The following is a 13,273-nucleotide window of genomic DNA, read 5'->3' on the forward strand; positions in this document are numbered from 1 at the left end:
TTGATTGGAAAAACAAGAAAAAAAACTTTTTATCAAATCATTCGGGACAAAGTGTGTGAGAATATTCTGGAAAACAATTCAACAGTGCACAGAAAAATGAATAACGACAAGGAAAAAATTTTTTTGCACAAAAAAAGATCACGTAATTAAACAATAATGACAAACAGTTGATGGTATACCAGGCAGACAACGACATTTATAACGGCTATAATGATAAAAATTATCTTCATTAGCTTTTTTTACGGATTTTTTCGGCTACATCACTTTTATTAATATAGATTAATGCATCATATAATTCATTCATTGGATCTTTATTTGATGATAATCCATGTAACCATATTAATAACATACGATATGCATGATCTTTATAACTAGTTTTCCCTGAATATTGATGTTCAATTGCTTTGATTTGTTCTTCAGTGAAATTCCAAAATCGTGCTAATTTTTTCCAATCATTTGTATCAAGATAATGTCGGGATAAATGATATAACATTTTACGTATATGTCCTAATCGTATACTTTCTTGATTTTCATATTCAGTTGGCAGTTCATATGATGTTTGTTCAATCAATGTTGATTGATTTTGATTTTGATTCTGATTATTGGAATCTAATTTAAAAAATTGTTCACGTTCGGCTTTGATAAGCATATCGACTAATGCTTGAAAACTACCACGTGATGCAATATAAAGTGCTGTTCGACCACTCTAAAAATAATATAGAGAGGAAGAGAGTGACAAAAAATTGTTCATCAGGGTCAGGTTGATCAAAAACTTCAATGGTAAAACGAAACAAACAAACCTTTTCGGTAGCAAACAAATCTGCTTTATGATTGATTAATACTTCGGCTACTTCAGTATGGCCAAGCTCGGCTGCAATCACCAATGGTGTTTGTTTTCGCTGAAATATAGAAACAGAATTTAGTTTTTTTGTTTTTTAGTTAGCAAAATGAATGACAGATTTCATTATCATCATTATAATTACATTGTTATAAGCATTAATTTCAGCTTTATTACGTATAAGAAATTGTGCAACACGTGAATGATTACCCATAACACATAAATGTAATGCTGTATTACCATTTTTATCTTTACAATTTGGATTAGCACCATGTTCAATTAATATGGTTACAACATCTAGATAGCCTAATGCAGCTGCAATCATTAATGCAGTTCGTCCTTTCTGTTTAAATTCAAAGAAAAGGAAACAGAAGAAAAGATAAAGAAAGAAAGGGTTAAAACGAATCAGAAATAAAGCGAATTTAGAAGAATTACCGTATCAGTTATGAAAATATCACAATTATGTTCGATTAATGTTTTTAATGTTTTTTCAAAACCATATTCAGCAGATAAATGTAATGCTATTGATGAATGTGAAAATGTGATTATGAATCATCAAAATCAACAACGAAAACAAACAAATACCATACCAGTTTTACCATCTTGATCTCTTTCATCAGCTTTAACACCGGCTTTCAAAACACGATCCAATATTTGATGATAACCTTTAAAACTTGCCCAATGTGCAACAGTTCTACCTTGCTGTAATTTTTTTTTTTTTTTTGGGAAAAAGTTTTTTAATTTTACAAATTCAGTCAATCAGCCAATCAACCAATTTACCTTATCTTTCATGTTGACATCGGCACCTGCTGCAATTAATTTTTCAACAATTTCCAGATTATTATTGATACAGGCCATCATTAGGCTAGTTTGCCATGACTCATTCACTGAATTAATATCAATATCAACATTAACATTATCAAGTAAAAATGCTAATATTTCATTTTGATCATGTTTAACAGCACAATGTAAAACGGTTTGTTGTTTCTGTTATTTGGTTTGAACGAAAAATTTGAATTCAGAAAAATGAAAATCAAATTGTGAATCTGATCTTACCTTGTTCACTACACGACAATTACAGCCAGCTTCGATTAAAATTTTAACCATCTCTAGATTACCGACCATTGCTGCCATCAAAATTGGTTTCATTTCAAACTTTTTTTTCGAATTGAATGAATGAATGAAAACAGGGAAATTTGGAAAAATTTGAAAAAAGGAAAAACTTACCTTATCCGATGCTTCAATATCACATTTTGCATTGACTAATAATTCAACAATTTCAGTATTATTATTAATAATAGCCCAATGAATTGGTGACCGACCAAGTTGTGATTTTTTATTCAAATCAATATCCAATGTAATTAAATGTTTGACTGCTGTAATATCATTTTTCATACAGGCTTCTTGCAGAAGTAAATCGATTGGTATGTTTTCAGCTGATATGAAAATACATTTTTTTAAAAAGAAACCAAATGTAATCATCAATGGGGAAAGCAAGCAAAACAAATCAAAACAGGTATGATAATTACGTTTTAAAATCTGTGAATTTGATAATGATAATGATGATGTATCCGATTTATTTGTACGTTTCGATATAACTGATAATCGTTTTGAACGATCACTATTTAATGATGAAACATCATCCATTTTTTTTCTACTTTTTTCTCTGGTTCATTAATGGTACTTATTTTGTTTGATTCACAATGGACAATATATTTCAACCCTTTTTTACCAAATCGAATCAAATCAAACAACAACAACAATTATGACTAACAAACTACGACCAACGACTACCGATTATGACGATGACCGCAACATCCAACCAACCAAACATACCAAACAAATATTCTATGCTGTGTTTTCTTTGGTATGTTGTTTTTTTTATTTTTTTTTTTTTTTTGGTTCAGATACAGGAATAGCATAGGCAACTATGATTATGGAACATCAAATATGATTGTATAGATAGCAAGCAAGCAATGAAAAAAAAAAACATTTGTTGTTTTGTACACACACACACATATATACATTGTATACAAATTCTCTCCTTTTCACAGGATGCCATATATAATCGAAAGAATCGAAAAGAATCGTTAGGGAATGGAATTGAATTTAGATTCGTGCGCATAGTCGGTTATAATGGTAAAATAGTGTATTGCTTCTGCTGCTGTTTCTTGGGGATCAATGAACGGGTCAAATTCCTATGGCTATATTCTTTCAAGTTTTATTTTCTGCTGGTTGCCTATAGGGAGAATGAAAAAAAGGTAAATTTTTGCCAGAATCCAGAATCTTGGTAACAACAATTTGAAATTTGACCTTTGAAATTCAATTTCAATCATCCAAAAAAAACCCATCACACATCACATATAATAATGCGACAAACGAAAACGAAATGGAAAACATTGATAACAAAAGAATCATCTCAAATTGTGATAAAATATTCATAGAATTTTTTTATTCAAATAAAAATTGCAAAAATAAATGTTTTTTTTCTTGTTTGTTTGTTTTGTTTTGTTCTCTATACACACACAAAAAAGAAAAAATTTGAAACAAAATATTTAAAATAAAAAAAAAAATAAGAGACTAGAAAATTCATTCCTAGAAAATTTTTAAACTTTTTGGAACAAAGTATGTTCTTCTTCATCATCATTATCATCAATGTCATCATTATTCTTATCAATATTACCATCAAATTGTCGTTCAATATTTCGCCTACGGCTTGATTTTTTGTTATAATTCAATTTTTGATAGTTAACATTATAAAATGATTCGGAACGTTTTCGATTGATTAAACCAAATGATTTGACTTGTCGTTTTAAAAACATTAACAAAATTATACTTAACAATAGGATCAATATAATATAGGTAAAGAAATGACTGAAAATAAATCCAAACAAATGATATATTGAAAGAATATTTCGATCTGGTTTATCGTTGATTATTTGAATACTTCGTGGTATATCGATTGAAGCGCAAGGACCATCCTGATTAACACAATGACAACAATCGATAAATTCATTGTTGTTCAAATTTTGACAACAAGGCACACAACGCATATTATCCATAAAAAGTCCTGATTTACATGTAATACAATCAGTTGCTAATGGTCCTGAACATGTTGAACAAGATGAATGACATAATTCACATTTTTTCATTTGATTCATAAAATGTCCTTCCAAACAAAGATAACAGGTTCCATTTAATAGGGTTGAATTTTTGAAACAAGATTTACATTTAAAATGTGAAGGTCCATCACAGGTTTCGCATGAATAATGACATCTATGTTGAAAAAAAATTTTCAATTTTAAAAGAAATGTAAAGGTCAAAAGATTACTTACGATTCACATGCCATCGATCTACCATCTTGTTGAATATAATATCCTTCTGGACAATCAGAATCAATACAACTACCTTTAAAAAATTTACGATCATTTTTGCACGACAAACAATCATTTGATGATGATCCATTACATTTTTCACAACTTTCATCACATAACAATTGATTAGATGAAATAGAATATTCTTCATCCAATACACAACGATTTTGTTCATTCAAACGGTAATCAAATGATTTACAAGTTTTACAAATATCAGGTGATTTTGAACAGGTTAAACAATTTTGTGAACAAGGTAAACACTCTTTAAGCTCAATATCTTCATAATAGCCATCTGGACAGCGATCAAGACAATGATAATCAAAAAAATAACCATTTGTACATGAAAGACAATTATCGGATGATGGTCCAAAACAGCTATCACAGGCATTGTTGCAAGGTATACATTGACCAATATCACTATTAGCCCATTGTTTTGGTGGACATTTTTTAACACATTCATCTGATTCATACATCTTATATAATCCTTGTGGAACACAATCATTCAATTTTTCTGTTGCCGGTGATGTACTTCGAGGATAATAACGAACAGTTTCATTATACAAACGTTGTGCATAAGTTTTTTCATATGTTCCATAAAAAACTAATGACCAGGAAAATAATTTCCCTGGTACAATGCTTGATTTGGAACCATCATTTTGAATCACAAGTCTCCATGTACCATCTGGAGGTTCACCCCAAAAATGTACCGATAAGAATGGCCAAGAATTGAATGAAATATCTTCCATATCTCTTGGTCGTGGAAAAAGCAAATGTGATATGGTTCCAGAAGGTGATATTAATGATATTTTTAGATTACCACGTGGCTGATATTTTAATGTAATTTTAGCTTGAACATGTTCCAGATATCGTACATAATTTGATGTACCACGACATCCGCTAGTTAATAATGAAACTTCCAATTGTTTTCGAAGTTGTGCAGGTATTTCCCATTCTTTAATCTGTGTAGCTGTTTCACAGATACGTGCCGATGGAACTGTTGTCCATTTTTCAGCATATCTAACAATAGTTTCAGCATCAAGTAATCCATAGCCAAATTTATGACTAAATTTTCTACCAACACCATTGGTTGCCCAACCTTTTTCATGACGCAAAGGTCCATATCGTGAAGACATAACAACTAAGTGTTGCATGTCACGCCATGTTAGATTTGGATTTGCTTCCAAGGCTAATGCAATGATTGCAGCAGCTATTAGCGAAAAAAACAATCAAATATGAAGACTATTCATTAAATTAAATTTTAAAATTAATTACCAATCGGTGCAGATGCTGATGTTCCAGTATGTGTTCGTGTACATAAACTATCTTTTTGTGGTATTTCTCCTTTTTTCAATGCTTTAAAATATGATGTATCCTGATCACAAGTTAATATATTACCATCTTTATTCGGTGTACCGCTACTGTATGTTGTCGATAATGTTGATGAACACTTGAATATAAAAGATTACAAGCAAAATTTAATAAGAATTTCTCAAGTGACAAAACTTAAATATACCTCTTCTAAATACCATGGTTTATTGCCATTTTGTGTAGCACTACTTATTGAAAGTGTATAAATTGAATTTGTATAACCATCACAATTACAATTATCTAATCGGCGACCACCATTACCCGAAGCCCAAACATAAATTGATCCACGTCCACGTCGGCCTTTACGTATACCATCAACAAATGCACGTTTAGCTAATTTCCCCGGTCCATCCACAGTTTTACCATCATCTTCAGGTCCCCATGATGCTGAATAAATATCTACATATTGTGGATTATGACTAATGGCACGAGCTTCAACTTGATCGGTAACAATTCCATCTAACATTCGTACACCACCAATACTAGCATTAAATGCTATACCAACACCACAAAAATCTATTTACGGAAAATGGCATTTATTTATTTTGTCCATTTCAACAACACAATATTATTTATAAATGGAAAATCATCAATCATCAAATAATATTTTTCTTTAAAAAGGAATTATAGAAAAAAAAGTAAACATACCATTATAAGCTTCAGCAGCAACTTCACCAGCACATCTAGTTCCATGTCTTTTTTGAAAAGAAAAAATGACAAATGAAAATGATCATTAGTTTCGGTAGTATTTATTGATGATAATGCAGAATATAAAGGGGAAAAATGACAAAATCATCATTTTCATTTTCATTTCATTTCATTCACTTACTTATTATCACCATTATCGGCAGGAGTAGGATCAGGATCATTATCATTAATATCATAACTTGCATGAGGATCCTTAAGTTTTCAATGGGAAAATATTCCATACAAAAAAAAGAATAGATAGAATATGGAAGGGGAAAAATGAGAGGGAGAAAAAAACCAATTAGAATTATTACTACATTATATTAATTTAAGGGGTTATGTGGAAAGAAAGAAGAAAATGATAATAATAATAATTACATAATTTCTGACAAGTTCTGGATGATTAGGTTGAATACCATCATCAAGAATAGTAACGACAACACCTTTACCAGTATAACCTCTGTATTTCGAAAAGAAAAAAAAATCAAGGTAAAACAAAAGAAACTCATTATAAAAAGGTATAATTAATGGTATATAATGTCATTGTTGTTTGACAAAAAAAACAGTTTGTTCAACAACAACAACAAATGTAAATATAACATTACATTTTCCAGGCATTTTGAACGTTCATATCGAAACCACCACGGGCTCCTTTATTCTATATTGATGACAAATATTTGGATAGGGGGGGACAGGACGGGTTGAAAAAAATGAAAAGAAAATTAGAATCATCAGATTTGAAGAACCAGATCCAACTGGATCAAGAATAAAATCAAATTTACCAAATACCACATATCACGAAAAATTGGATCAGGCATTTGACGTCTATAACGATAACTAGATTTTTGATTATCACGTTTTTCACGTACATAGATTCGTTGCTGTTCAACCCAATGTACCTTTTTTCAATCAGTGAACCAAAAAAATCATAATTAAAAACAATTTAAAAATATTCCTCTTTTCCCAAAAAATACCTGTTCATCATTAGCCAATAAACGATGATGTTTATGAGAATATTCTGCTGAACGTTTACTAACATGATTATGCGAAAATATATAATGACAATTTAATGCTCCAACCTAAGTGAAAAAAAAACAGAAAAATTGTTATTTATTTTTCAAATGTTTTTTGTTATTATCATCATAGTAAATGCGTATAATTTTTTCTCCCATATCAAAGGTGATTAGAAAAACCAGAAAATGCAATCCAATATCAATCATCAATCTCTCTACTTCAATCAAATGATTTCATTTCAAATATTTTTTTTTCTCAATGTCAAGGTTTCAATATCATCATTATCATCATCATTATTATTAAAATCAAATTTTGATCAATTTGGAAAATTGAATGATGATGAAAAACCATTTTTACAAATGGCAATAACAATAATGAAGAAAAATTGCAATCAACAACAAAAAAAAGAAAAAGAAATAGCATCCGGACATCAATCGATCAATGATGTTAATGATGATGAATATGGGTACATTGAAATGTGAAAATTTAATGATGAAAAACTTGACAACAAAAAAAAAAATTCTTTTACAATCAAGAATTGATAATGATAATGACCACAAAAAGAAGAAGAAGTGTCAATCGATCAAGGAGAAATTGACCAACAACAATCAACAATCATCATCATCATCATTTCATTTCATTTAACAATTTAACAATTGAATTGAAAAAATAATAATAATGATGAAATAATTGAATGAAGATTTAGCTTGTTGTTTCCCAAAAGTAATCATTTATTTATAATGAGAAAAATTCATTGAAAACATCATCATCATATCCATGGCCAAGTGGGATATTTATAATCATCATCATCATTGATTTTTACCTCAACGATTGACAATATTCAACGAATGGAAATTAAACGAATGAAAATCATTCATTTTTTCCAGTGAATAATTGAAAAAATCCAATTGAATGGCAATCATCAAATCAAATCAATGTAAACATTGATTGATTGATTAATTTCAATGAATTTCTCACATTTATAATTGTGATGAATTTTTGCAAATTTGCTTTCCCCTCTTCTCCATATAACAGAATATCTAATGAAATGCAAGATTACTTTGGTGACAAATAATTTATTGAATGTAATTTTTTTTATCTCACTGAATAGATAGATAGAATAAGAAGAAAATTACAAGATGCAAGATTTACAACAAAAAAAAATTAGGAAATTGAAAAGAAGCAATATTGAAAGAAAATTTTGAAGGACAAAAAGCTTGTAATATTTTTGTAATGTTTTCTTTTTCTTTTAATTGTCATTATTATTACTGACACTACGACTACCTCTCTATAACATGTTAAACACATTCATTACGTTTGTAACCGAAATGTAAAATTTCATTTTTTTTAAATTAAATTTTGTGAAATTTTTGTAATTTGAAATAATATTCATTGACCTAACCGGATTCGAAATATAGGCAAAGAAAAACGAATTTGATTTGTTGCCAGGTTATTTTATTTTTGATTTCATTTTTTTTTTTTTTGTAATAGGGGTTTCACACTAGCAGCAATGTGAATGAAATATTTCAAATGCAATATTTCACTACATTTCAGCCTTATGGACTATTAAATTTTTCTGATTTTTATAATAGGGGTTTCACACTAGCAGCAATGTGAATGAAATATTTCAAATGCAATATTTCAGTCCATAAGGCTGAAATGTAGTGAAATATTGCATTTGAAATATTTCATTCACATTGCTGCTAGTGTGAAACCCCTATAATGGAAATTTTTATCATCTCGATGTTGTTGTTGTTATGATTGCACACAACAAACGGATGTTTGATAAATGTTTATCATTCGAGAAAAATTAATTAGATTTTTTTTTCAGCTAAATCTGATTTTTTGTTTTGTTACAAATTCAACAGGCAAACAAAACCCATTAAATCTTACCACCTACCACCAAATATTATTGCTGGTTTTTTTTTGGTTTCATCATTTTATAGAAACATAAACGGTGATAAATGTGTAAAATAATCGCATCATTTGATTCGATTGAAAATGAAATAAACAGACATGCAAAAAATGAAGTATTTGAACGAAACACACACACAATAGGATATCATCATCATTAAAATGGCAATATTCGCAATCAATTATTTTCCTTTTTGATAACCGAAATCAATTTCATCATTGTTTTTCGGGTTCAACTTGAATTATTACATGGAAAATGAAATATTCTTTCTAAAGGACAACCTACACACACACACACACATTCTGGAAACTGGAAAACTGGAAAAAAACCAATTCTGCTTGATTGTTTTTTTGCTATAATCAATTTTCAAAATCAAATAAAATAAAATATATATGACCACCATGTATAAACAATGAAAATTATGTAATGATGATATTGAAATTGGAAAAAAATTGATTGAATCATTCATTAATGATTAGCAATATGATAAAAATGCAATAAAAAAGTTTTTGAATTTCATTGCCTCTGTGCAGAGTTTGTGTTGATTTTAATTTCGATTCGGTTTTATTATTATTATTATTATTTGCTTTGTTTAGTGTCAATAAACGTGAAAAAAAATTAATAAAAAATTATTACGAAATGAAATTTCTTTTTAACCACAAAAAAAAGAACGAGCAAAGAATTCATTTGAATTCTTTGTGCATTTCATGCGAATAAATTTGTAATAAAAAACAAATAAAATTTGAATTATAAAGAATTTTGTAATAATCAAATTCAATTTATAATCTAATAAAACAAGTAAAGAATTTATGGCCAAAATAATAATAAAAAAATATAATGAAACCATTACCTTTCCATGATTAATAAAACCATAACGTTCAGCCAATTGTTGTGCAATTTGATCATGATATATTTGTTGATTAATATCATTATCCAATAAATGATCATAACAATTATTCAATGCTAATGCAAATTCATTTGTATAATGATATTGATTATTATTGATTGTTGTTGCTTGTACGGTTATTGTAGTTGAAAATATTAATATTATTATTAATGATGACCATATTGTAATCAAATGATGATTATAATTTAAAAATAAAGATAAAAAATTAATTTTTCTATTAAAATTATTATCATTATAATGATAATTATTTCTAAAATTATTATTATTATTATTATTCGACATTGTTTTGAATGGCAGAATTGTTTTATTATTCGTTGATTTGCAATGTTTTGTATGGTGATGATACTGATGATTCTGATTATGATGATGATGATATCGACAATTTTGTTTGAAATTTTTTTCACTATTATCTTCCATACATGATGATGATGATGATGTTGGTAATGATGATGATAATGTTATAGTATGATGATACCACATGATATTTAAATATTGAAATTTTTCCAATGAATCAACCGAGATTTTTATCAAAATAAAAAAAATCCAAATCAATCAAAATATGATGGCAATTGATTGAATTTATATATATCACGTTCGAAATGTATTTCTTCGTTACGATAACGATGAAAAATTCATTCAGCTATGTATTTTGATATAATTTGTTTGTTTGCTTGCTGAAATGACAAATATTTTTCTTGATGATGATTGCGATGATGAAAGAAGGGTGGTCTTGATTGATTGATCGATTGATTGACGAGATATTGATGATGATGATTTTGTTTTTAAAGAAAATATTGATTTAAAGAAAAAATGGCAAAATCTAGTGATAAATTTTGTTTTGTGGTTTGAAAGACGTTTTGGTTTTTCAACTAAACAAAAAAAACTATAAGTCATCAAGTTACAAAGTATAGTAGGCCATCATCATCATCATTGATTTTGTAATGATGATCATCATTGAATAAAAATGAAAAGGAAAGGAAATCAACCAACAAAACGAAGATCACACTTTTGTAACAACAACAACAACGATGAAATCAATCTTTTTTTTTGTAATTTTGTCAAATGTCAAAAAAAATTGACATTTTTCATGCGATAATATGCGTTGTGTATCAGTAGTTTTAGTTTGGAAAGTCGAATGTATGTAGAAAAAAAACGGATGTAAATGTTTGACAATCCGTTTTTCCTTTTTTTTTTAATTATTGATTTATGTATTTCAAATCATCAACATTTCTAAATTGATTAATCAAATTTCATTCGCCTGTCGTTGTCGTTGTTACAGATATTTTTGTGGTCGCTATTGAGATAATGATGATGATGATGATTGGAATCACAAACACACACTTTATGCAAGTTTGGAGAGAGGAAAAAAAATTATTAAAATATTTTTCACTTTGATGATGGGGAAAAAAATGTTTTTTTTTCTTCTTCGGTCCGTTATGTCCGGAATGTTTGTTTGATTTTCCCGAAAAAAATGTGTGTCTGATTTGTTGATTAAAATACTTTTTTGTATGATTTATTTGATATGAAACCGAACAACAACACAAAATTTTTAATTAAAACATTGCAATCGTTATGTAATCGTTGATGGTTTGAGTGATAAAGTGAGAAAGAGAGAGATATCAAAGAATATTTTGATTTTTTAAAATGCAAAAAAATGATAATTCCACACAGTTATTTTCACTTGTTTTTGTTTGGATAATTTTGTTTTTTTTCAAACGTTGATTATCAATGTTGTTTTGTTTTGCAATGATGATGATGATGATGGTTGATGATTATGCTGGCAATAATCATTTGAAAACAAAAAACAAATTTGCCTGGTTATAATGATTCCAGGTCTGGTATTTTTTGCTTCGGCTGGTGCTGCTGTTTTAGAAAAAAAAATTACCCAAATATTTTCTCTTCTTTCTTTGTTGTTGTCGGTTTTAGTTAATTTTCTGTTTTCTGTTTTTCGGTTAAAAATATACACACATGGATGGCCAAAAGAAAATCAAAATTGACTAAAAAAAACAGCTGAATTAACACCAAAAAAAATCACCGAATGAAAAACCAGCTGTGTGTATCAACACACCAACCAAATAGATTTTTTTTCTGTGATCAACAAAATAAAATAATCGTCTTCGTCGGTAAAAAGATACTAAACAAAATGATGGTTGGTCGGTTGGTTGGTTGATGGTGGTGGTAGCAGTAATGGATAATTGATGGAAAGAGAGAAAATCAAAACAGCGACGACTCTGTTTTGGAAAAAGAAAGAAAAAAAAACTGATTTTCTGTTTTCAATAATGGATGATGATGTTGGCACAACCGCCTTTCGTTCGGTATATTCTCTCTCATTGATTGATTGGTTGGACAATGAATATATCCATGAATATACAGGATCCACAATGAATACAGCTACCTTTTTCTGTTTTTGTTGTTGGTGGTCGGTTTATCAACAAAAATGATGGTTGCAAAAAAAAATTATTTCTTTTTCTCTTTCCTTTTCATTATTTGCTGCATGCGAAAAAGATAGAAAAAAAAATGACAAGGCGATCAACAAACAAATTTGTTAACATGAAAAAAAAATTCATAATTCGGGGGGATAGGATAAGGGGGAAGATAATTAACACACAGGTTGTTATCAATATTTTTTGTGTTTTTAAAGATGATGATGTACATTCGATAACGATGATGATGGCTTTTATGATTTTGTTCAAAGATTCATCATTGATCTTCAAATGGAAAATCAATCAAGACGATGGTCATTGAATGACGACGACGACGACGAAGAATTTTTCGAATCTTGTGTGTTATTATTATTCAACATTGGAAATTGTCGATGATGATGATGATGATAATCTAAATATCTGATAAAGAAAATAGAGACAGAAAAAAGTAAGAGAAATGAAATGAAATGGAAACAAAAAAGAACTTTGATTTCAATTGGAGGTTGAAATGTTCGTCAAGTATAACTGATGATGATGATGATGATGAGAACTTGTCACTAATTTCATTGTCAAATAATCATTCATTTTTTGTTCTCAAGACGATCCTGTTTTCATTTCATTTCGTTGATTGTTAATGATGAATGAATGGATGGATGGATGGATGTCACATATATTAAAAGATCCATAAATTCATCAATGCGTTACAAACATTTTTCTGTTGTCATTGTTGTTGTCATTGTTAAAGCT

At 28.7% G+C, this 13,273-nt stretch overlaps 2 protein-coding genes and 1 long non-coding RNA gene across 4 annotated transcripts; 1 reads left to right on the plus strand and 2 right to left on the minus strand.

The window, feature by feature from the left end:
• LOC113792971 (uncharacterized) lies at nt 1-2,715 on the minus strand. The gene is given in 10 exon segments (XM_027342938.2): nt 1-240; nt 242-706; nt 801-899; nt 984-1,181; nt 1,274-1,359; nt 1,429-1,540; nt 1,619-1,825; nt 1,895-1,993; nt 2,066-2,274; nt 2,368-2,715. Coding segments are annotated over 10 exon segments (1,695 nt in total). The 5' UTR covers nt 2,486-2,715; the 3' UTR covers nt 1-138.
• LOC113792976 (uncharacterized) lies at nt 1,693-2,842 on the plus strand. 2 transcript variants are annotated; one of them, XR_012847316.1, is made up of 3 exons: nt 1,693-1,814; nt 2,238-2,354; nt 2,746-2,842. It is a non-coding gene; the product is annotated as an uncharacterized LOC113792976 (long non-coding RNA). The 2 variants fall into 2 exon arrangements; XR_012847315.1 differs by lacking the exon at nt 1,693-1,814 and adding an exon at nt 2,058-2,195 and having other exon boundaries at nt 2,249-2,354.
• Nucleotides 2,843-3,257: 415 nt separating this feature from the next.
• LOC113792966 (furin-1-like) lies at nt 3,258-12,533 on the minus strand. The gene is made up of 11 exons (XM_027342931.2): nt 10,047-12,533; nt 7,242-7,346; nt 7,050-7,166; nt 6,873-6,925; nt 6,646-6,727; nt 6,410-6,480; nt 6,229-6,275; nt 5,726-6,096; nt 5,485-5,659; nt 4,174-5,419; nt 3,258-4,114 (listed from the first exon to the last, which is right to left on the minus strand). Exons 1-11 carry the CDS (start codon nt 10,581-10,583, stop codon nt 3,445-3,447), a joined length of 3,474 nt encoding a protein of 1,157 aa, XP_027198732.2. The 5' UTR covers nt 10,584-12,533; the 3' UTR covers nt 3,258-3,444.
• Between the last annotated feature and the right edge of the window lie 740 nt (nt 12,534-13,273).

The sequence above is a fragment of the Dermatophagoides pteronyssinus genome, unplaced genomic scaffold (genome assembly GCF_027571235.1).
Source record: "Dermatophagoides pteronyssinus isolate colony J.1.1.1.1 unplaced genomic scaffold, Derpt_VIB-CSIC_2022.12 sq0003, whole genome shotgun sequence".
Classification (NCBI taxonomy): Eukaryota; Metazoa; Arthropoda; class Arachnida; order Sarcoptiformes; family Pyroglyphidae; genus Dermatophagoides; species Dermatophagoides pteronyssinus.